A 24,394-nucleotide genomic window follows, 5' to 3' on the forward strand; every position below is an offset into this window, starting at 1 on the left:
GCCAGCATCTGTCATCTTTCAAAAAAAGCCACAAACCAGATCTAGATATTATCCTCTCTTGATAAATAGGTCTATAAAATGCACCGCTTTAAAGTCAGTTCCGGAAACAGACTTGAATGTTTCATTTACAGATAATTAATGGTCTAATTTGTTGAGGAACTCCAAACTGGTATCAAGGGACATACAGACTAGACTTATTCAATACAAAATAATTAACCGTTTTTATTGGACCCCCTCAAAGTTATTTAGACTCAAGCTGAGAGAAAACTCCCAATATTGGAGGTGCCGGGGGGAGGGCGCTCTGCTGCACTGTCTATGGGAATGTTTGGGAGTTCTAGATAACAATTCATGATTATGTCCTAAGGATTGTAGGTACAAAATACTCATACTCAAGTAAACTTTATGTCTTTAGTGATCCATCCCCCCTCAAGTCCTTGGCTACCCATGATGCCAGTTGGATTCAGACAGTACTTATAATCAGTTGGAGACTAATAGTCAAAGAGTGGAAATGGCCCCATCCTCCTTCTGTGTGTGCATGGTACCAGATTGTAGGTAGGGTTGCCTCTTATGAGAGACTCTCCTATAGGCTGCCACACAAAGGAAACACCTAGGTAAAGAAATGGCAAAAGTTCCTTCATCATATAAATGGTTCTCAAAGTTAACAAGACCGGGCCTTGATTTCCACTGGCAAATATAATTTGTGCTCATATTCATTATTTTTTCCAACAATTGTTATTGTTAGTTTATATAACTGCTCAACTTTTTTTCTGTTGTTTTTCCTGTGGTTTCTGTTGATTTGTTTGTTTGTCTTTGATTATTTGATAGCTTATATATGCTTTTGATTGAAGCCATTGACTGGTCTGCCATTATTATAATATGAGCACCTCTTGTAACACAGTGTGTATAAAATGGAAGATGAATATTTGTATACCTTGTCGATGCTCAACTAATAAATTGCTGATCCTAAAAAAGTAGAGCAAACAGGCTTTCGTATTATAACTAATGAGTGGAATAAATTAATTAATGCAAGCAAAAAACAATACTCACCAGTAAAAACCCTTAATTTTGCTTCTCTTATTTTGTGGCACTAATAAGATGTTTCTTGTATTCTACCACACATCCTGACAGAAATTAACCTGATTATCCCAAGGTTATTAGGTGAACTAATGCAGGCAATTTAACACCTTATGTTCAAAAACTAAATATAAAGTGTTAGCTTGATCTAGAGGTAATTATTAGAAGATGTTATAGTGTTTAGCATTTATAATGTAGTATGTACTCAAAGCAAGTGCTTTTCTCACTTAAAATCACAAAGATGCCTATTTGTGCTTCGTTGGCTTGAAATTTAAATTTGACCCTGAGGGCAGGCTATTGACAAATCTGCAGAGATCCCTGGTTTCGACAGCACTGAGGGAGCCTAGAGTATAACAGGCTGCTGATTGCCCTGTGTGGGGGGGATTAAACAGCTTCTCTCTTTTAACCTAATGCCCACAGCACTATTAGTGGGGTCTGAGGTCATTAGAGAGATGAAAGGTATGGGGGTTCCAAGACTCTAGGTTCTTTTGGTGATCAGGAACAGCTGTCACTGTACACTAAACAGTTAATGACTGTCAAGGACAACACAAGAAAAATTGGTTTGAGGAATAAACTTATGAATATGGTAGTTCTAGGACAAGATCAGAGGGGGGCTTTTATTAGGTTAGATAACATTTTATTCATATATGGTTTTTCAATGACATACTCAACGCAGCATTGTGGTATTTTTTCCTAGCAGCTATACACTTTTCTCTTTTTTCCTTGTCAGGGGCCTCAGAGCAAGGGTTGTAATAAATGCAGAGACAGCAGGGAGAGTCGTGTAAATGGCACTTGTGTGGCTAACAATTAGTGTATTCCCAAGCCTACCAGAGTGCCCAATGAGAGCTACTCTGTAGTGTAGAGTATCAGGGATCGATATGCACGCAGCAGAGAGAAAACCATTAATTCTTATTAATAATGGATTAGCAAGTTATCATTTTCATGAGGCAACACTTAGTGGAAATTTGTCTGATGGCATCAGCACTGCTTGTTTTAATGGAACACTTCCATTAAGGCCTTTTCAGCCCATTAGCAGGCAACTTGTTTGCAATTAATTCCATATAAAGCTGCCTCCCCTGCAAGTTATTTACCCCGATAAAGTCAACTGCTCTTCAGGCTGTTTGTTTAAACCAATAAACATCATGTTTGCTATCTGCACTTCTGTTTTACCACTGAACTCCAAGGAACATTGTGTTTTTTCCCTAAATGACACATGTACACACATAGCATGTAGTATAATTTATATGGCAGAATTGTAGGTCTGGTTGATATAAAGCAGGGTTTCCAATACACACCCCTCTGGTCGATGCAAAAGGTGAATGTGAGACAGTAAGGATGTTTTCAGTTCAAGCTATTTCACTGAAATGTCTTTCAGTGGCTATACTGACAACATCTTCTGTGGTACAACAACTCAGTGTCAAGTATTTTCCCCTCGCACTAAGAAGATCCTGGATCCAAATCCAACTAGGATCTCCATGTTTGCTGGATGGTCCAGTTTCCTCACATCATTCACTCCCACTCATTAACAGTCAGTTCACACTGAATTCACTTATGATAACACGATAACCAAAGAAACTCTTCTGAAAATGATACTGTAGTGGCCAAAGACTGATGGAACTTTATGAGCTTTATCAGGACTTGAAGTAAAATCACAAGAACAATGTGAGTCGTCCTCACTGAGATACTGTAGACAAAATGTCTAAACTTATAGAAGAGAAGAGGAAAAAGAAAAACATCAAACTTTCAATACCCCAGTGGACCATGAAGATGGGCTTTCTATCAGGCCTTCCAGCCTTCAGTGAATTATTCAAGACAGAGAAGAACAAGAACTCTAAGTGCAATTACCCTTCACTCCTCTCTTCCCAGTGTGAGCAACATTAATATAATGGCTTTCATCTTCTCAAGCCGATTATGAACCAGGGAGGCATCTCTCAAGTCTACATTCCCTCTCTTCTCTTCTGTCAGTCAGTATATGACATTTGGAAAAAAATACCCACAATGTGCTTTGGTGACTGATGCCCGGAGTGGGCATTTAAAACAACTGTTTGAAAAACATGCAAGGATAAATGCTTCATTGTGTATTTTTTGATGGCGGGGATGTAGGTGTTCCTGGTATCACACAATTGGGAGTCTGAGGTTTTATATTATCTGTGGTATTTAAACTGGCACCCAACCTAGATCTAGTCAAAGATGACTCACTACCTGTGGCTTCTTTCAACCCACCTGATTCCTTAAAGAAAAATTTTAATAGACATTAGATAAAGACAGACACAGAACTATAATTTCTTTGCTATACTTATACAGCTACTTTTTTGCACTATTGCACAAGAAAATGCTTCATGCTGTTTAAATGAAAATTATGTTTATAAAATGAGAGCAAGCTACAGTATATGTTTTATAGTATCCTTTCCTCAATGCAAATCACCATAATTGCTTGCTGGCTGAAGACACACTATATCATTTTCTGAAAACAACTGATGTATAGAAAGGCACACAATGTGGACAATGCAAATGTAAAATACAGACTCACTCCCTGTCTCCAGTGAACAGGGCCTTCATGATGTATGTAGCGATAAGACAAGTCTGCAAGTGTGTTGGCTGAAGTGCACAGCTCATCTACATAACCCTGGGGCTACATCACCTCCGATGTTCATTTAGTTCATTTGATGAAATGTTCTCATTTTCACTGTCATGAAACTAAGTGTTTTTCCATTTTGAAACTGCGAAGGACGACTGAGTGCTGCATTTGAAGACATGTGTGGGTGGGTAACATAGTGTCAACCTGGGGACACTCACATGCAAAACAAAATATGAAGAGGGAGAAGTACATTTTGAATGCATCTTGAATATGTAAGAGTATATAGCGTGACACCTTTGTAATGGAAATCCAAACCACTCTGTAAAGTTGCTGTGGGAATACTAAAGGAGATTCAGGGGAATTGATGGGGGGCTCTGTTAACCTCTTCCACTCTCGGATGCAGTCGTCCTCAGGTGACATTACTGTCTTTCAGAGGCTCCGTTTTAAAGTTATAGTGAAGATACTGGTATCATATGGAACTATACGACCTAAGGAATCCATTGGTACCATGTCATGCTAGCTTGCCAGTAAGCTAAATAACACTCCAAAGTTAAGCTAAATTTTGGCAAGGGAAAACACTGGCATGGTATTTTCAAAGGGGTCCCTTGACCTCTCACCTTAAGATATCTGAATGAAAATGGGTTCTATGGGTACCCATGAGTCTCCTCTTTACAGACATGCCCACTTTATGCTAATCTCATGCAGTTTTGGGCAAAAACATGCAGTTTTTTGCATGCAGTATAAATGTTCACCTGTTCTAAAAATTATGTACTTGAATATTTCTGCATACTGGAGTCTTGAAATTGCATAACTTGGGTATGACTGGAAAGCTGAGACTTTTGTGGATTCAATGAGCCAAATTATATTCATGTGTGATGATGTTAATCCGCATTGTAGCCATTTCATTGTAGTGAGACCATTTTTTGAAACTTGACCTCACTGTATTAAATTACCTATTGTGACCTCTAGAATAATCACAGCCTCATGAAGCCCTTATACACTCTAAACTTTCACAATTTGAATAGGCGCCTAACCAAAACACAATGTTTATTACAGATTCATTACTAAAGAAACTTGACACACAGTGCTGAACTGCATGTCAAATTAATCTTCAGATTCCCAGCTTTCAGATGATGAATACCACTTCTATTTGGCATATTTCCTTTTACCTGCTCTCTCCCCCTAAAAGTCCCCTGTCCCCCCAAAAATGGGTCTATGGTAGGGGGGCAGGAGTGGAAGAGGTTAATGCTGCTGGGTAAAGTCCAGTGGTCACCTTGGCTTGGACTAAAATTAATAGACCAGTGTGGGGAAAATGTTAAGTGTGTTAAGTGATCCCGGGAGGGGCTGGGTTGGGGGCTCAGCTGCTGAGATGGTTCCTAGCTTCTTCAGAGATCCCATTTTAGGGTTAGCTCATCATCCATCACCATGTACCCCCTTGCGACCCCACTAACCTCATTAATTTGCCTCCCCAGATTAGTCCTCCCTCGGAGACCACAAAGAGCCCCTACCATTGTTCTCATCTTCTCACCCACATGCCCTTAAGGTCTTAAGTAATTCAACTCTCCACCAGCCAAACTTGAAGAGGAAATCAAATTATATTACTGTAGGGACATGATACAACAAAGAGATTCTGGCTTTACAAGCACCAAAAGGCTCTTTGTTGCTTCACTTATGATTTAGCATCTTTGAGAAGCTAAGATCAGATCAATGGTCGGCTAAGACCATTTACCCATGAAATAGTTCCCATTTGAGATCCATGCTGCTTCATGTCCACAGGCTGTTTGGGTTGAGTTAAATGCCTTTAAATGCACCTTAGAGGATGCTTAAAAATTGAATCTTATTGTTTCTTATTTGATTCCAGGTATCTTGAATTCCTCAAAACCTCACCAGAGTCTAATCAATGAGCTGGATGTGAAAATACATATCTGAGCGTCAATTAGCAAAGACTTTGCACATAATGTCTCCCAAATTCAATCCACAGTCACTTCAAAATCTCTGGTAATACTGGACAATCTGAGCTCAAAGTAACCTAAGATTGATTGAGAATGTGAAGTAATCTGCAATAAGTGAGGGTATGGTAAGGGATTGAATGTGTCTATCAAGTCAATAAAACCATCACTATGATCACAGAATTAAAATGCTTTTCTCCATCTGCCCTGTTCTGGAAGGACATTGGTGGATCTTCTTGTCCTGTGGCATTGCCGAATCCGGGACACAGCAGAGGGTTTGGGTTTGGGTCCTGCTAATTAGGGAGCTCAATAGCCCTGCTATTGAGTTCCCTAATTAAACTATTAATCTCACATCATTAACCTCCGAAGACCCTTTCCTCCCCCCATTCTGACATTGCTGCACTGGCTTATGAAAACAACTTCCCCTCAATTCTGATTCTCTCCACCCACTAAATTAGGTTCCTCCAACACTTTATTTTGCAGATGTTTCTCACACATATATTGCTTTTCTCCCACTGCTTTGCCTTTAGAGCATTTCCTATTGTTTAGCACTTGCTCCATCTCAGCTCAGTGTGCCTGTTGGTATGATGTGCTAACTGCATTACTCTCCAAGTGGCTCTCCAAAGGTGGATATGGTTACTTTTAATTAAAAAAGAATCAATTTCTATCCCTGTCAGATTTTGAACTGGGTGACCATATGGACACTTAAAAATACAATCCAATTTCCAGCCACCCAGCTCCCCGTCTGGCCACCCCTCTACAAACCACTTTGGCACATCCATCACATCACTCCATTGTAGGAGCTTTATAAATTACTAACACAATCTACAGAGCTTGTCTTATAGGTTCATAATGTAAATGGCAGGTTATGTGGATTTAGGAATATTTTCAAACACTTTCTAAGAATTTTGTTCGAAATTATGTAAGAAATGCTATATTACAAGCTATTTGGAGATAATTTTGTCTAAAGCCGAGAGCATATGCATATTTTGGCATGGTGGCCCGTTTGGAAATTTCTTAGTGGTCTAGCCATTTGAGTACAGAACCACAACAGCTAGGGAATTGACTTTAGGGCTAACAAACAGTATTAACCTATTGATAGCACACAGGAGAACACAAACAAGACACTAAAGGGTTGTAGCATGAGACAGTAGTTTGATATAAAAAGTCAATTTAAACTTATTAAGTTAATTATGATGCCATTGTAATCCTCCTGCCATTGGGAGTGAAAAGAGCAGGCTCAATACAAAAGAGGCCTCAGTGGTCTTGCCGCACCTCACATGAAAAGCCACCCAAGATTATAATATGAGAGGCACGAGAGGAGACACATACATCAAAAGCTTATTAAAGCCAATGAAATAACTCACAGTGACAGCACTACAAAAAGATAACCATTACATTTAAGTGCTGGGTATGTGTGACTTTGAGGCTGACCTTGTGAGCCTGTGGCCTATTGTGTACAAGAAGGCTGTATAGAGAGCTGGTTGATTAGGCTGAGCTCCCCGGGGATCGATGGGACGTCTGCGATCAGCACTCAGAGTAATAACACTGTATTGTGTGCCTACTCAATGACGGTATAAGATGAATGATGTCACAGGGCTATAACACTGATAGTGTCGGTGGTGGATTTCTTGTACTTATTTGTGCTGCTAAATCATGATGAATTGTACTGACTTAAGTATTATGCCAAACAAACAGTATGACAACAACCTTTTGAAACGTAGCCAACCAACAACTAAATAAATAAGGCAATAACCTATAGATTTTTTATGTAAGGGGACGGTCTGTTCACACATGTTTGCTACCTGTGGTTGCTTTGCCAGCTTAACTTTTTCAAAGGGGAGACAAGGACATACAGACCAAACCCATGTAATCAGAAACTTACCAGGCACCCCGCCCATAATATCTGTCTGGTGTCTGCCCTGTAATACAGGAAATCCAAACCAGAACTATCAAGTTCACATAACTAAGTTGCATACAAATTACAGGCACCAAATGAACACAACCCTACTATTAGTGGTAGGTGTTATTTTTGCCCCCAACGGTCTTATTTTAATTCTATGTCTGTTTGCTTTACAGTCTGGATAATAGCAGGTCTAGGCCTTTTCCCATGTGCACTTACATTAAACTACAACCATAGGTTAACCTCGGACCAGAGCCAAGATTTATGAGTTCCATTTTGTTTTATCTTCCTTTTAAGCTGAAATTCCATCTTTTCTCTTTTTCGTGTATCAGTGTTTGGGTGTATCTTCAATAAAAACGCTTGTGCCAGCTTGTCACAGCAGAGTATCTTTGTCTGTTAATTAAAAAGCTTGGCTCTGTGTTTTTTATCTGTAAATGATATGATTACTGAAATTAAAGACCAGGGCAATCTTGCTCTCATGGAGGCAGAGAGGTAGAAAGTAAAAAGACAAGATTGACAAAAGTAAAGATATTGTTGAACACTGTCCGTATTAACCGATTTGTCATCGAGTGAACACAATAAAACACAATTATTTTTTGTCAGATACCCTATATCTAGCTGTGTGTGTATCTTTAAATACTTCAGTATTGTTTGAAAAAATGGTAAGGGCAACATACCCTGAAGGCATTAAATAATACTGTACATACATCCATGACAAAATATGCTTCAAAACATTTAAATGCTTTAGCTATGTAGCATATTTGCTTAACATTTGCCTTTGCATGCAGATATCTGCACAACATAGATTAAAAACAGCACATTACCAACACAGCTTAATAATCAAGGCCTGTCTACTGTGCTGTGAATTTGCACAGACTCAGCACATTTAAATAATATCTTGGCAACTTCAATGCCCCTGATATTACCTTTTTTCCTTGATGGTCTCTAAAAAAGCACATGTAATTCTGTATATTTTGTTCATCCCCATAGGTGGCAATTAAAATGCAATGCATAGAGAAGCAAAGATACACAACATAACATGACAATAAACATGGTTTACAACCAATAAATAAATCAATCTTGTGTGGTTCATTGGGAAGATTATTTTTCCAATTATTCATAGAGCAAAAATTGGTTTACATTTAATACTCCATTTCTTTCAGACAATGTCTGTCAACAATGCATATTTTATTCTTCTGTAATTCTTTAGTGACAGTTAGTATGTATTTTACATCAGGATCCAATGGAAGTGCTGAACATACACCAACATATCGCAGTAGTTTTGGGTATAAAGGAAAAGCAGCCAAAATGAACTCAAATACATGTCCCTGTATTAAACTCTGGGGACTGAATGAGTGCAGTGGGGCACATCTTTGAAGTCTTACTTAAGCACTACTGCTCAATTCAAGGTCTGATTTGGTCAGATCACATTACAGGCAGAGCAAAGACAGTCTTGCCACACCACAAGAAAAAAAAGACAGGAGTGCAAAACTTTCCTGCAAGGTCAAGTTCACACTGACACTGTGCAAAAAATCTCGCCACACCGCAAGAGACAAAGATGATAACACAGGGCTGAGTGAGAGAAGGCAAAGGGTACAGAAAAACAAATCCTATTGGACCCATGTATGAAAGGACACGCCAGTTGATGTGGTTGGGTGGGGGAATGGGAGGGGTCGGGGTATAATTGAATTACAGTGACCCTATGACAGCACTATAGGTGAGGTCATGTGTTGAATTAATTCTGTCCCTGACCCCGCCTTCAGCAGAGCAGGGCCTCTTCGCTGCCCCCAAGACCCAAAGGCGCAGCGACGGTGACACATCTTTCTGTGCGGCTTCTTCCAGTCAAAAATGTCATACAGATTGACAGCCAGGCACAAAGGCCGACGGAGCTTCATTGCGTGCACTGTACGCTTATTTTTAGTGCAAATGCTAAAGCTCTCTATACTTTGGGACATGCATTAGACAAGCTGCTATTTTGGTTTGCGGGAATCCACAAAAGACACCAAATATAAATAGAATATAGAGACAGTATATTCTATTTTAAATGAAGATCTAGATTGTACAGCATGAAAGCTTGCTCACTGTGAATAGCCACACAATCAATTAATGTGCAACAATGTAGTGTAGGGCTGTATTTGATTATTAGATAAAGGAATATACTATAATTACTCTCAAAGAACTTGCTTTTTAACCTCTGATCGTGTGTAATTTTCACCATATGTGCAGATAATGAGGAGATATAATGCTCTTACTGTCAAAATACTTATCAAGCTTAATATATTATCACACTGTAGGGAAAGCATAGGCATAAACATTCACAGGTGAATAAGGGTACTTACTGTCTGCCAGGGAGGAGATCCCCATGCAGTTGAGCAGAAGCAGGAACAGCAACGCCCCTCTGGGCAAGAGGGGCATTGCCAGGTGAGTATTAGGCACCATGTTCCAAGTTGGCACTGCTCCCTTCTCAGTCCCCTGCTAGACGCGTCCCACTCTGACAGGATCAAAGACTAACACCTGGGAGAGCAAACACATGCAGAACAGGAGTAGAGAAACATTAGTATTCAAACTCAACATATATTTGCATACATTTGAATGAGCATAATAACACAGTAAAGCAGAAATATCAAAAGCAAGTCACACAGTAAAACCAAAGGAGACGGATGTTTTGTACACTTGTAAGAAAACGAGAGCACACAACACTGGAGATCTTTGGTTGCGATCAACAAGGCACCCAATACCCTCAACAAAATCCTGCTCGGGGCAGAGGAAAATACAAGTGAAGCGAACGTAACACGCAAACTACATCAGCAGAACAGAACTGGAGTAGTACAGTGCTACAGAGAGAAATCATGGGAAGAAATAACAAGAACAAAGAGGAGGTCAGAACGCAGGATTAAGCTCCACAGTCATCCTTTCACAATGGGGATCAGTTCAAAACCCAGAGGACCTCCTAAACTATACTCCCTAAGGACCACCACCCATTTAATGTTCCCCATTAAGAAATTGAAACTGTGTCTTCCAGACGGGTCCAAATCAACAAAGTGCCATGATGTCATTGAATGACAACATGTTTGCATACATCAACATTTAGCTCACGACACACCCCCCAAGGGAGACAAGGCTGGTCGACAAAGCAGCAGCAGGTGTACCACAAATTAACTTGTTAATTAAACAAGCTATAAAATAGAAAGCTTTGCTTCATCATCTTAAGTGGTAGGTGGAGACACAAAAACAAAGACTGTCCCTCAAATGACACTGCACAAGCAGTGATTCTTTGTCTTTTTAGGAATTAGATTTAGTGTAGGAAATGACTAAGCCAACTGATAAGATTTAGATACATGACCTTAAGTTTGTTATAGCCTGCAGTTTCAATGTCTAATGCTATTACAAACAAAGTAACTGTGTATCCCCATAAATTGCGCTAACAAAATTTCTTATCCCTACACTCTTGCCCGTGGCCATCTGTGATGAGTAATCATAACGCTGTAAAGCAGACCACAATATGGTAAGGATAGATATCTCTCTTTTGATGGAATTAAAGCACTATCTCCAGAGGACTTCAGAAAAAAAAATAACTAAAATGAGAAAAGTTTGAGAAGTTTTTAAAATAAGCCTACTTTTGTCTTCAAGGGCTTTCTGACAATGATTCTGTACAAAGCTTTAACAAGAGGCCTATTGGAAGTGAATTGAAAACTTTCTCAGCTCATCTGTTCAGTCTCACTGCCCAGTTTATAGTGGCAACTGAACAATACTGATTGTTGATATTTGTTAAAAGAGGAAAAAGAGTCGCTCACAATGTGGAATATCTTGCGTCTTTCTGGGTGGCCGGTCAGCTTTAGTCTATTCAGTTCAGCTAAATAAGTTAGAGTGTCAGGAACACAATGCCTCCAGTATCTTGTAGAAAAAAACAAAAACCCTTTCCATTCTTGAGCCTGTGGAGGTGTTGAGCAGCCCATTACTCATGTGGCTATTTCGATGTGTGAGTAAACGGTAACGAAATGAACACATTGAGCACCTGTTCAACCACCCTCTTTGTGAAACAACACCAAGGGAAACACTCTGCTGGGCAGAGATCTTAGCAAAGCAAAATTTCAAGAGATCCCTTTTCTTCATGTGACCTCTCTTTTAACCTCTTTCAACGAATCACTTGGCGAAGGAAAAGAGAGGCAAGTAAAATGATGTAAAGGAATGCTGTGAGTCACGCTGCTGGTGCCTCACCTGGGCACAATTGCAGACAGGTATCCTTGACGGTTAGCTCTTCATCACTCTTCGTCACTTACAGGAATGTGCCTCTAGGCTTTCATGTCTACTAAACCAATTTCCGATACAACACACCTTGCATCTCAGGAATTTTCAAACACTGTGTGCCGCCAATATCATCTATCGTCGGTGAAGTTCAAGCTGTGATTGTATCAAGCCGTATTATACTCCTCTCTGCATGTAGAGTTTTGAGAAATACCCACAAGAGCAGCTTAGATAATTTAAAACCTATGAAATAAAGCTTCCCTCTGTGTCTTTTCCTTCACTAGTAATGAGAAAGAAGCTCATTGTTGGTGTGTTAAACTGTAGCAGTCTGGAGGAGAGAAAGAAATACTTTTACACTGCTCAGAGTGCCAAAGAACTGGATCACACCTCCGCTCTGCAACCAGACTTAAAGATATTTAGGCTCCACTTTTATTTCAAGTTAATACCCCAAGTTAGCCTTGCAAAATGAATGTAACTCACCTAAAGTTTGACTGACAATTTGTTTTGACACTCATTTTTACGTATGCCAGCGTTGCGTTGGTTCATGTCGGTGGGTAGTGAGAGTGAGTGAGGCTGATAGAGTTGGCTACTCGCCGTGCTCCAAACCCTTAGCGGTGGAGGGATATCTTTCACAGCAGATGCCAGAGAGAGGCAGATGCTTTTCATCTTCAATGAGACAAATTCCTAGAGCGAGGTTTATTCTTTATTTATTTAGCTACTTATTTTTTCCCAGTGCAGCTTGGTGCCTCCCAGCTGCACACACATACTATGGGACAGCACTCACAATGTGCATTTGTGTTGTGGCAGTAGCGCTACTAAGAGAGGGACGGGGCACCGACGTGGAGAAATGGTGCAGTGTGATCCAAAAACTGAGCAAGTGGCTCAGCACACAGGAAGACATTGTTTGCAACTATGTGGGAGAGCGAGAGAAAAACAGTAAGAACATGTAGGGGTGGATGTCTGCCCTTGTGAGATTGTATGTGGATCCTTCTGTTTTGGTAATGATTTCATTCTGAGGCCTGGTGTGTGTTTTTTTTGTGTGTGTGTTTGTGTGTGTATGTGTGTATGAGTAAGAGGGGAAAGTGTGTGTGAGACAGAGTGAGTTAGCGCTGCATAATTATGGTTGAAATGATCATCCAGATTATTTCACCAGAAATTGAGATCCTAATTAATAATCACTAGTCAGGATTAGTCAGGATGAATTCAGGAGCTAAATTAATTTACCGCAGCAGTGGATGATCTAAATTAATACTGTTATAAACCAGTATGCCAAAGCATATACCAGAGTTTTACATATTTTTTTAATTTCAAACAGTAAATTAGGGCATTCTAGTTAATACATGTTATAATCTGATTTACATCAGTTATTTGTATTTTTCTCTCATCTTACATATGTGAACTATTGCCAATTATTAATAAGATGCATAACTCAGATTTATTGAAATGTTTCATGCATCTATAATAAGATTTATAATTTATATATACTATAATTATATATTATATAATGTATATTACTCTTACTTATTAATTTACAGTTAATATATATACTTTTTCAGGATGTTTCAAGGCTTGTTCAGTACCTAAAAATCTTGTTTACTTTAGAGAATTAACTGGAAGAGTTTGATTTCCTGTTGACTTAGTTGTTGAGTAATAACGTCAGGAGGAAGTTCGTTACTTTTTATGTTGAACTGTGAACTGTTTGCTGTGAGCTGTTGTCACTCTACACAAGGAGGAACTGCTGTTCTGTTTCTTTATGAGCTCCAACGTTAAGCGTGCCAACGAACCTTGATGCTAACTTGCTTAAAGAACAAGCTAAAACAGAAAGTTCACTCAGGTTAACAGATTAATGACTACTCGGGTCTTTCTGTGTTGTTTTCTATTGTAGTTTTCATAGCTATTGGTTTTTCTGTATTTTGATTTGTGAAATTCCTGCATACAAGGTTGAAACTGAGATACTGTGTTTGTGCTGTTGTTTCTCATCACATGCTGTATAACTGAATAGGTTAATTCATATATTGCCATAGTAACATTATATTGGGTTATTAAAACCAGGATTTATCCCTTTAGCCTCTCATTAGTTGTTAGAGAGACTGAGAGTCGTAGTTTACCCTTGACATGTTTATTATACAGTGAGATGTCTCTTTCACTGTTTTACCAAGAGTTTAAAGGGGTTTAATGCTTTATTGAGTATTGCATAAAGTGCTCCTCATATCATGAGCTTATGGTGAAAGGGTTACACAAAATTTGACAATGAATTTAATTACCACTCCATTCTTCCTTACACTGTCATTTCCTGTGATTTGTCCTAACCATTCACCAATCACTAGTGACTGACTGAAGCTGCATAAGCGTTAAGTTAGTACAAATAAAACAAGTTCCTTAAGAGCAGTCTTTTTATAGAACAGGGTTTCCCATACATTCATTTATTTGTGGCAGCCCGCCACAATATCCACATTGCCCACCACATATTGATTTTGTATTTTTAGAGCTGTTGAACTGTTGCTACTTCGGGTTAGCACACTTTCACCCCCTCCGGAGTTCCCTCCACTTTAGGGCATTATTACTTACAACATGGACACTTACAGATGAAAACAAAGGGGAGGCTGTGTCTAATAAACTAAAGCTTTAGGCCTCCGAGGCTGGTTAACTGTTAAGGAATCAACCAGCCTTTTTTACCCAGACTTTTTTAAATCACCCGACAAAATTTGAAATGTAGGTGGTGATCCAGGGGTCTGCAATCAGGCTACACACACTTGGTCTTGTGTCCAATTTGTCAAGAGCATGTATCCTACAGAGAGAGGACTCTGTGGTGGCAATATTTTATGTAAACACAAAGACACAGTTAAAGCAAACATAAGGTTATTATATTGATACTGAGGCAGGAATAGCTCTAACCCTTATTGAGCAGCCACTCATCAGGTCATTCAGAGTCTTTTAGGAAGATGTTTTAGAGTCAAGTCAGTTGAGATCTCGGTAATGCAGAGCGTGACATACACGGTATGTGAAGCACACAGAGGACTAAGAGGTTTAGTGAACTAATTAACAAGGGAACAATGGGATGTCAACATCTCAAACGGTAAATTGTCGAGGACAAAGGAGCTTTTGAGCGAGTTCAGTTGGGAGGGGAATAAAACAAAAAATACACACCTATCCTGTTTGCTTGTTTGCCACCCACATCAGGTCCCTGTCATTGAAGTTATTACCACCCCTCACCCCCCCCTCGTGCATGTGCATGTGTGTGGTAAGGGAGTGGCCACCCATACAGCAATGGTACTCTACAAACAAGACAATGCAAGACACAGCTGCGCTGAGAGAGCGCAGAGGCTGAGTAAACACTACTATTACAGTAACTGCAGGTAGCATCTCTGCTCTCTGTCGTTTTCAACCCTCCTACTCATGTTGTCTTTCTTTCTCCGTCTCCATTTAATGGGTCATCCTAAGCGCAGGGAGGTGGGACAGCTGAGATATATGGCTAGCAGTGTGAGGAGCTAATCATGGACGTCTCTGGAGGTGATAAACCCAGACTGGAGAGGTTTGTGTTGGCACAGCCTGCAACGGCTCCATAAACATAGTTACAAGCTGAATTTCAACAGCAGTGTTTTGCCCCCTGATTAGTTTTCCATGCCCTAGAAGACTAACCCTCACAAGTCTGTGCTCCTTTTTTTACCTCAGCGATGAACACACACCACCAGACCCGCAGGAGAATACAGCAAGCCGGTGAGCCCCGTATTGTAAAATGAAAGCGTAAAGTAACCAAATTAGGTTTTCCCTCCATCTCTGAAAGCCTTGCTGTATCCACAGACTTGATGGTGCATGTCTTTTTTACATGGCTGCGACAAGGCTCTGCATTGAAATTCACCTAACAAAGGGTAATGTCCTGTGACCTATCAAGTTTTACAGCACTTCTGTTTACAAGCTGATTCCGGTTAATTGCTAACACTTTAGTGCCAAGCAGAAGATTGAAAGACACCTATAACAGGCCAGTGCACTTCCCTCCTGGTTGAGCAACAGATAGTAAGGAGCGCCGATTACGCTGACCTACAATGAAAGTCCTACTAATCAAGAGTGAAATCTCTGTCTGTGTGGATGACTCAAAGAAATCCATGAAGCAAGTGAATTTGAGATGCTTCAATAATTAGAAATAATAATACTACAACCCATGACGCATTGTGAGGCAACCTGTGACGCATGAGGACTGGATTTAATGCACCGGGCCCCTGATGTCCTGATGCAGGCACTAACTTGCCTCTCCACAGAATGCAAAGTCCATCGCGTACTGGCTTCACCCATATGATACAATGTCGATTGGCATTTAGTCTGGTTGAGTGAACATTTAACAAAACTCAATCACCTCCATAAATTGCCACTGAAGTGGGGGATTTACAATCACCTCTGGGGGGCTACCAATCTTTTCAGCCGCAAATCAATCTGGGAATGAAAGGTGATAAGTATTACACTGATGTGTATTACATGGAGTAGAAGAGACATACCAGAGTGCCACTTCCATTTGAATTTATTGGAGAGTGATTATTGGCGTTGTCGAGCTGCAGAGCAAGGAGAAAATGGCTTGCACTACAAAGTGCTGGGCAAAGGGCCTGCAATAAATCAAAAAGCAGGCTCAATGTAAAACAGACATTCATCAAATAAAAAGCAATACTGTGTATACCCGGACCAGTCGAGTGTATGAAACAGCTTTCTGTAAAGTATCACCAACCTTAGGAGCCATATTTACAGAATACAAAACAGTTTCACTTGATTGAATTACAGTGGAATATTCATAAAACCATATACTTCAGCATTTCCCACACATAGGCTCTACTTGGGCCCTGGGACATTAAAACCCCGGCCTGGTAGATAAAATCCAAATTCCAATTTACTCTGTGTAGGAGTCAGTTTTACAGCGGTACTTTATCCGTTCAAAAAGGGTATCTGATGTTGTGAACATGTAATTGTCTAGACCGCATATATAAGACGACCCCACTTTTTCAGACGTATTTCCAGGAAAAAAAAAATATTACATTTGGACCAATACGATAAACTTTTCAAATGCATTTATTACAGTAGCAGTCCATTCTTTATAGCCTCTATAGTCTAAATGTCTATTTTTATTCCAGTGTTGTCATTAAGAGGCCGACATCGCAGCAGGAATATTAGTCGACATTGGCAGGCACGTCATTCTTTATGTCAAGCCTGAGAGAATAACTAATGTCCCATCACTTGAGCCGCTCACTCAGCAATGAAGTGGTGATCAGCTTGACTCTGCAGTGGGTGTGATGTTTTTGCGTTGCCGCGGTGACCATGGCAGCTTTATTCAGCATTCCCCCCAGATATAACTGACATCGACACACACATGCATGCCCACACACACACACAGAAGTAGGCACGGGATGATATGAAAACTTCATGTCACGATTATGTTGGCCAAAATAATTGCAAATGATCCCGATAATCAACAAAATATGCTTAAAACTCTTAAAGTGACACTAAAACATACTGGAATTACTTTACCTTACATTTTGTTAAGAAACAAATATTTTTATTGCATCATAGGACACTTTTTTTTTTTTGTGAGCACCCTTTTTGGTGAAAAACAAACAAAGACAGATTCAGACTCTTGCCAACACTCAGCAGGTAATCACAATGAGAGAAAAAAAATCCATTAATAGAAAGAATCTACCTATCATCCTGATATCCAAGCATTCACATTCAGAGCCTTCCATCATGGTGACGAATGACTGGAAAGATGCAGGCGATCCCTTGATGCAAACGGCAATTCAAAATAAATCAGGAAATCTATAGGACTGTATGTTAGTGAGTCAGACAGCACTTTAAAGTCACTCATGTGAGGATATTCACCATTATCCCCATAATGGAAATTCACCACGATTAAATTATCTTGAGTGTTTTTATCCCGATACAAGATCAAATCTTATATCCTTCCTATCCCTACACACAACTTTGTGCAGCCTATCCTTCTTAGGACATTGCACTGACTTGCATTCATTGTGGACAGCCTAATCCAAACCCCAACACTAACCTTAACCTAACCTCAATTCACACCTTACCCCTAACTTTAAACAGGACCTCAGTTTGCCTCATTAGGACTGTGCTTTGGTCCCCATGAGGACTATTGGCCCTGATTAGGTTGGTGTTTATACTGGAAAAGGTCTCACACACACACACACTCCAGTGTATAACTGACATTTGCATTTACCAAAACACACACACGCTCTCTCTCTTTGTCTCTCTCACACACACACGCTATTATAAACATCTTATTAATTTATGCATTTTCTTATTAATTCATTCCCCCCAATCACATTGTCATTCTGTGGGAAACACTGCATTCACATAAAAAATATGTTTAACTCGCATTCAAGTCTTAACAAAGCTACACAGTCGGATATATTTTCTTTCATTTATTAAACCACGCTTTTATTCTAAGAGCTTTTGTATGAATGTGAATTCATATTTTACCACTGTTGTTTTCTCTTTTATTTTTTATTCGTTTCATCTGATTTGCTGACATCCCAATGACTGGATTAATTTAACATTCTTATTCAGTATCATGGGCATTAACATTGCTATGATTATTTTTCTTATAAATCCTTACTGTTTATCTTTCTTTTGCTCATCATCTGTCTTTTACTTTTTATCTCAGTTGTGTGTGAAGTACTTTGTAGCTTTGTTTTGAAAAGTGGTATATAAATTTTAAAAAAAAGTATTATTATTTAGGCCAACCTGTAATTCCTCAAAGCTAGGGCCTAAATAAAACTAATGGAGAATGGTGTAATAACAAAGCTTTGTGTTCAATTCAAGGTCTCTGAAACCGTACACAGCCACTAGCCTTGTCCTAGTTCAAAGACTGAAAAAGATTTAATATTTGTGTTTGTTTACATTTTTAGAGAGTTCTACAAATGAATTACGCATAATTTGGTGTGGTTTTGTGCTCTGGCCAAACATTATATCAGCAGTATAAACTGAGACACATTCTCAACAGCAGATGCGCGTATATATCAAAAGGAAATTTACACTGTCAAGCAAGAGAGATGGGCTGAGACGTCACCACTTGATGGTTTGCTTGTGGACAGATGGTGCCATAAAATGACTAGGCAGGCAGCACAGAAGGCATGGACTCCCCCCTCACACCACGCAAAGGACTTCAACCCCCACCCCCACCAACCCCTAGGCAGAAGGCCTCGTCTCCGCCAGTAAAAGGACAAACAGAGCGAAGGCATGTGAGCAGAAAGACTGGCAAATACAGAGCTCCATAGATCAATAGCTTGCCAAACAGAGACAGTTGTTTGGGCTCAGCTCAGTCCATGGGACATCATGGGTGGATTTTAGCAGAAAGAGGAAAAAATATAAAAATTAAGCATTATCAGAATCAAGAGAGCATGGCAGAATATGGAATATAATACAAATTGAAAACAAACTGTATAAGCATGTTTTCTCAATGGTATTGCCCAACATGGAAAGAAACCTTCCCCTTCTTAAGTGTATTTATTTTCTACAGGTGGCACTGAGGGGAGAATATCAGGCATAACTTTGTATGAGAGTGTTGGAGGGAGCTTTTAAGGGCTTCATACTATTCTGCAGGTGTCTCCACTGTTCTAAATCAATTACCTCTAGTCAGTCAGTGCTAAGGGTAGGGGGGGTATTGTAAATCAGCTTGGTGTCAGGCCAGATTAGCGACTGTAACGGGCTGGGAGTGAAGCTCTTTGGCCGGCAGGGACCCTTCAGAGGCCTATATGACAACAAAGCTGTGGCCTCAGTGCTTAGTGACAGCGCAGCAACTTTGGTAATTGTTTGCCACAATACTCTGTACGAGGGTTTTCATCCCTTGAAAATGTCTGCACTTGTAGAAAATGATGCAAATCAATGAGAAGGAGGAAGAGCTTTAAGGCAATATTGGATTTGCTGGATTTTTTTTCTTCAATGTGATCAAAAACCTTGATTTGTCAGGTATTTCATTCACAGGATAACTCTTTTCTAGAAGTTAATCCAAATTCCCCCTACTTTGCACACACATTATTACATTTCTACAGAAATGAGGTTTTGCCTACTCATACTGACAAAATTCAAATTGGCTGTAAGGGGATTAGCCAGACTGCTACCATTGGCTATTAGTCAAAAAACGTGGTCATTCTCTCGCTCATGGGCCCTCGGAGGAAGGTTTGTGCTTGTGCAGTTCCTTATCTAACTACATCCTTTTATGGAGATCTACTTTAGAGACACTGTTCAGCAACTACACATATTCCCTTAAAACATACAACTACTGAACACAGAAGTGCTGACTTGCAATCGTGGCCTACACTACATTTTATGACACAGAATGACAGAGAATTTCATGATATACTGAATGGTTATGGGGTTGTTTGTCTTCAGTCAGAGCTGCTATGCAAGAAAAAGCATATTGACATAATGGTTTCATTATTTAACCTTACAACAGTGTATGCAAAAGACACTGAGAAAAGAATCCTCTGTAGTCCAAGGTACAGAAGAATAAACCAAGTGTTGACGCAGGGAAGGGTTAGACTAACTCAGGGCGGGCTGGGAAAAGCACCTCCTATATAATCAAGCATTTGTGGTGGGAAACAGAAACTTAAAAAAAGAACTTGATGGTGTCTGGAACAAAGCATAAGCAGCTTTTATTTATAGAGGAGGACCCCCTGTTGAGATTTAACAGGCATACAAACATATGTTTTTCTGGGACCTACCATGAAGTAAAAAAACCTGTGCCGCACAAAGAAAGACCAAGAATCTCACTCTACCTGAAACAGTTAAGACCGAACACGGGTAGGTTGCCATTGCAAATGTGGAAAAAAAAAAGAGGATCCCAAAGGTCCTAATCCAACTCTTTGCCTGCCTTCTATTCCAGACAGCTATCTTCTCAGCCCCTGTCTAACTAGTGAAAAGAGGCAGATTCTAATAAGCCGCTCTGTCTTTCTGTCAGTCTGTGTTTCTCTCCATCCCCCCCCCCCCCCCCCCCCCCCCCGTTTCCCTCTCTCTCTCTCTCTCTCCCTGGCCATGTCTCCTTCTCTGTCTCTTTCTGTCCGTCTGAGCCATGAGCCAGTCTGGTCGAGCAGATGGAACCATATATCCCCATTGCTCTCTGGAGGCCTGAGGATTTAAAATGTAAAAGAGTTGAGTGCAGAATAGGCAAGGGCCAGTTGATAAAGGGCAAGAGAAGCAGGGAGTCTCAGCTTAACCCATGCTCATCAAATAAGGTACAGTACAGTATGCCTAAAAACTATGATTGTGCTATGAAGGCTTAAACTACAGAAGTAGATTTTACACTCACTTTAACCTGGCATGTTTGTCCTTACTGAGCGCCTAATCCAAAATGATGTCCTACATTACAAGTGCGGAGCAAGAAACTGTATTGCCAGTGGTAACAGAGACAAATGACTAGCAAAATTCAAGTGCAGATTAGTCGTTCAGAAAAGTCAACAGAAAATTAATCAACAACAATGTGAACAGTCAATTAATGGTTTAAGCCATTTATCAAGCTAAAATGTTGGTTCCAGCTTCAAAATGTGAGGAACTGCTGCTTTCTCTCGTTAATATTACTGAAAATGGAAATATCTTTGGATTTTTGACTGTTGGTTGGGATAGAACAATAAATCTAAAAGCAAGGTTTCTTCCATTTTTATTCCCCATTAAAGGTAAGGGTCATATATTGTAGAGATCATAAGGCCCCTTGAGGGAAATGTGTGATTTGTGATATTGTGCTGTATGAATAAAATTGACTTGATTTGACTTAGCCCCCAGGCTCTGAGGAATTGTGGACATTTTTCACATTTTTTGACCAAACTATTTCACAAACTTAACAGTTAATCCATTAATTATATTAAAAAAAACAACTCGCAGATTAATTAACATAATCGTTAGTTGCAGCACAAAAATAAATCACAAGACTTCCTCGCTAAATAAGACAGGAACTAGGCAGAAACGAACAAGAATTAACTGTAGCTTATGTTAAATTAGGATGTTACTCTTGCGGTTTTGTCTTAAAGTTACCTTGGCCCGGAAATGTGGAGTCAGACCAGCCTTCCTCCACACCTCACCTCAGGCCACCTTTCAGGTAATGAGAAAGTATCTGGACACTGTATCTGTCGTCTGGGAGAAGATTCCGCTTCGTCCTCCATCTCCGGGTGGCAGGTTGACAGACAGGAAGAGTGAAGAACAACAGGCGGACGAGGTTGTGAGCAGCACAATCGATTGCTAGCTGACTAGCAAGGTCCATTATACTGACAGGCCAGAGCCACAACACGATGACCTGCACTCCACCAATGCCCTTATTACTACCTATGAATCTCTCACTGTGACCAATCACTTGCTCTCCCCCTTTCTTGCTCTCTCTTGCTATCTCTCTACAGAACATCTCCCCAGACAAAGCATAGGACTGAATTTCACTCTGTCAATCTGATGGAGGATCTTAAATCTTAAATCTTAAGAGAGGCAAAAGCCACACCTAAGCTGCAAGCTCCATGCACTAGGTACACGATGGTAACAGAACAAAGACGACGGGGTTATACACTGTTCTTGAGATAAATGCAGCCTAAACGTACATTTAAGCCTGTGCTATCTTGAAGAAATTTGAACTGTCTGCAAGGGACACCCTCTGTCATATTAAACATTTCTCCCAACATAACCCCTGTCTTTCAGCTATGCTATCTGCTCTCCTTCTCTTTCCACCCTCCCCCATAACCCCCCCCACCCAAACCCATCCCTCTAGTTATTCTGAAATCCTTAGTCCTTGGAAGACTTATTTATACTCTCTCCCCTACCCCACCTTCTCCCTCACAGTGCAGCTGCAGATAGGATTTACCTGCAGCTGAGACAGCCTCCAGACTATCAATTACCACCAGTGTAGAGTCACTTTTCTGTAGCTCGGCTAACAAGACATACACACACAACACATACAGTGCCCACACACACACACACACAGATCTCTTGGACACATCAACTTAGAGAAATTCTGGGTTGACTGCGAGTCAATCATAATTGAAGATGCCAGAGATCTAACTTTCCAGAGAATAAATTAGTGCCATTTATGGAAAATTCTGTAAAGTTAAAAATTAGGTCACTTGAGATATTACAATTGACTGTTGAAAAATGAATTCAGAACCCTAAAGAACAGACTAAACTTTTTGACTCATGAAATACATACATATATGTTGTTAACGGGCATGTGGGAAGAGGCAAAAGTGCATTGCTTGCATTTGCAAACATCATTACAAAATAAAAAAAAATAAAAAAAAGCACAAACACGCAAACCTTGGAAACCATCACTGTCTATTTGTGTAGTTGTGATGTTTGACTGGTTTGCGATGTGCTGAAAACAAAGATCTCACCAAATTCTTCCTGACATGTCATCTCACTCTCTGACAATGATTAGACTGAACACCGGGCCGTTACGCATACAGAGAGACATGCAGGGACAAGACCTGTCATTCACCCCAGCAGATCCACCCTGACGCCTAAAGTGCCTCTGTCAGGTCAGCAAATGAAAAGCCATCACAGCCAATGTTGCAGTTATCAAGCTGAAGTCATTTCAAAGACTGGTTAGATGCTATCTTGGAACTTGGTTGAGCATGTTTGGACTCAAGGCGTCAGTTATGATTCCTAGACCGAGACCTTTGTCGATGGAGGTGAACAACCACCTAGGAGGCAGAAATTATAAAAGGGGGCACGGGCTAACACTCCAGATAAAACTCTTATGAGAACTACAGCCTACAATCTAGCATGGCTTGACCATATAGTCAGTGCAAACATCCCAGTGTAAGTCTATGAAGAAAGATCTGAAGAGGTGAATTCCTTTTAAGTGAGCGATTGTGTCTAGCCACGGGAGCAGTGTAGTGATCATTAGGATAACAGATTCAGGTCAAAAAGCTAATGAATGTGCATTGACAATGGACTATATAGAAACTCTCTGTAAAACACTTTTTGCAGCTCACCATCAAACCATTAAAATCACTAGCCTCATGAGATACTCAGCAAGGGGATTTTTTTTTTCATGCTTTGACCAACATGCAAAAAAATCCATTATTTACCCCATACATGAAATTAGATCGCCTTACCAGGAGACTTAAATTCATTTCCTTGGTTTAAATGTTCATCTCCATACTTAAGATGAGTTTCCTAGCATGAAATGGGAATATGCTTTCCTATGAACTATAAAGAAGGAACTGGTTATCCCCCCACTTCTCCCTTTCCTCAACCAGTGCTCTTGTCTGACTGTCAGCCAAGGCAGCCAAGTCTCCCATGTTTACTAATGTAGAAGCAACCCCTTTATCAGGGAAGAGATTTGTAGGGAAGAGGCAGGGGATTAGCCATCAAATTACCAGGCAGACAGCATCCCTGCTCCAGGGTTGTGAAGCTGTAATCTCCGAGGCTGAAGGGGGAGATCCTGATAAAGGTTTGGGAGTGGAGCTGTGAAACTACAAACTCTGAACTGTGCATAAGTAAAATATGGAAGTGTGAGTATGTTTTTTTCCTGAGCAAGTGCCCCTTCCCTTTTTTGTATGCATTTGTATTGACACTATTGTTATTTTATGGTTCTACATCACATTGTAAACTTTCAACCATGTTGTTGGGCTACGTGGTATCATTACATAGCCCAATGCACCCTGCAGTGCA

At 40.1% G+C, this 24,394-nt stretch overlaps 1 protein-coding gene across 9 annotated transcripts in view; it reads right to left on the minus strand.

Moving 5' to 3' along the window:
* The window catches only part of LOC122994647 (receptor-type tyrosine-protein phosphatase F), a 187,205-nt gene that overhangs the window by 107,042 nt on the left and 55,769 nt on the right, over window positions 1-24,394 (minus strand). For all 9 annotated transcript variants that reach the window (XM_044369458.1, XM_044369455.1, XM_044369457.1 and 6 more), the window contains one exon: window positions 9,844-10,018. In XM_044369458.1, coding sequence (XP_044225393.1) covers window positions 9,844-9,943 — 100 coding nt within the window. In that variant the 5' untranslated portion in view covers window positions 9,944-10,018. The remainder of the gene's footprint in view (window positions 1-9,843; window positions 10,019-24,394) is intronic.

Source organism: Thunnus albacares, chromosome 12 (genome assembly GCF_914725855.1).
Source record: "Thunnus albacares chromosome 12, fThuAlb1.1, whole genome shotgun sequence".
NCBI lineage: Eukaryota > Metazoa > Chordata > Actinopteri > Scombriformes > Scombridae > Thunnus > Thunnus albacares.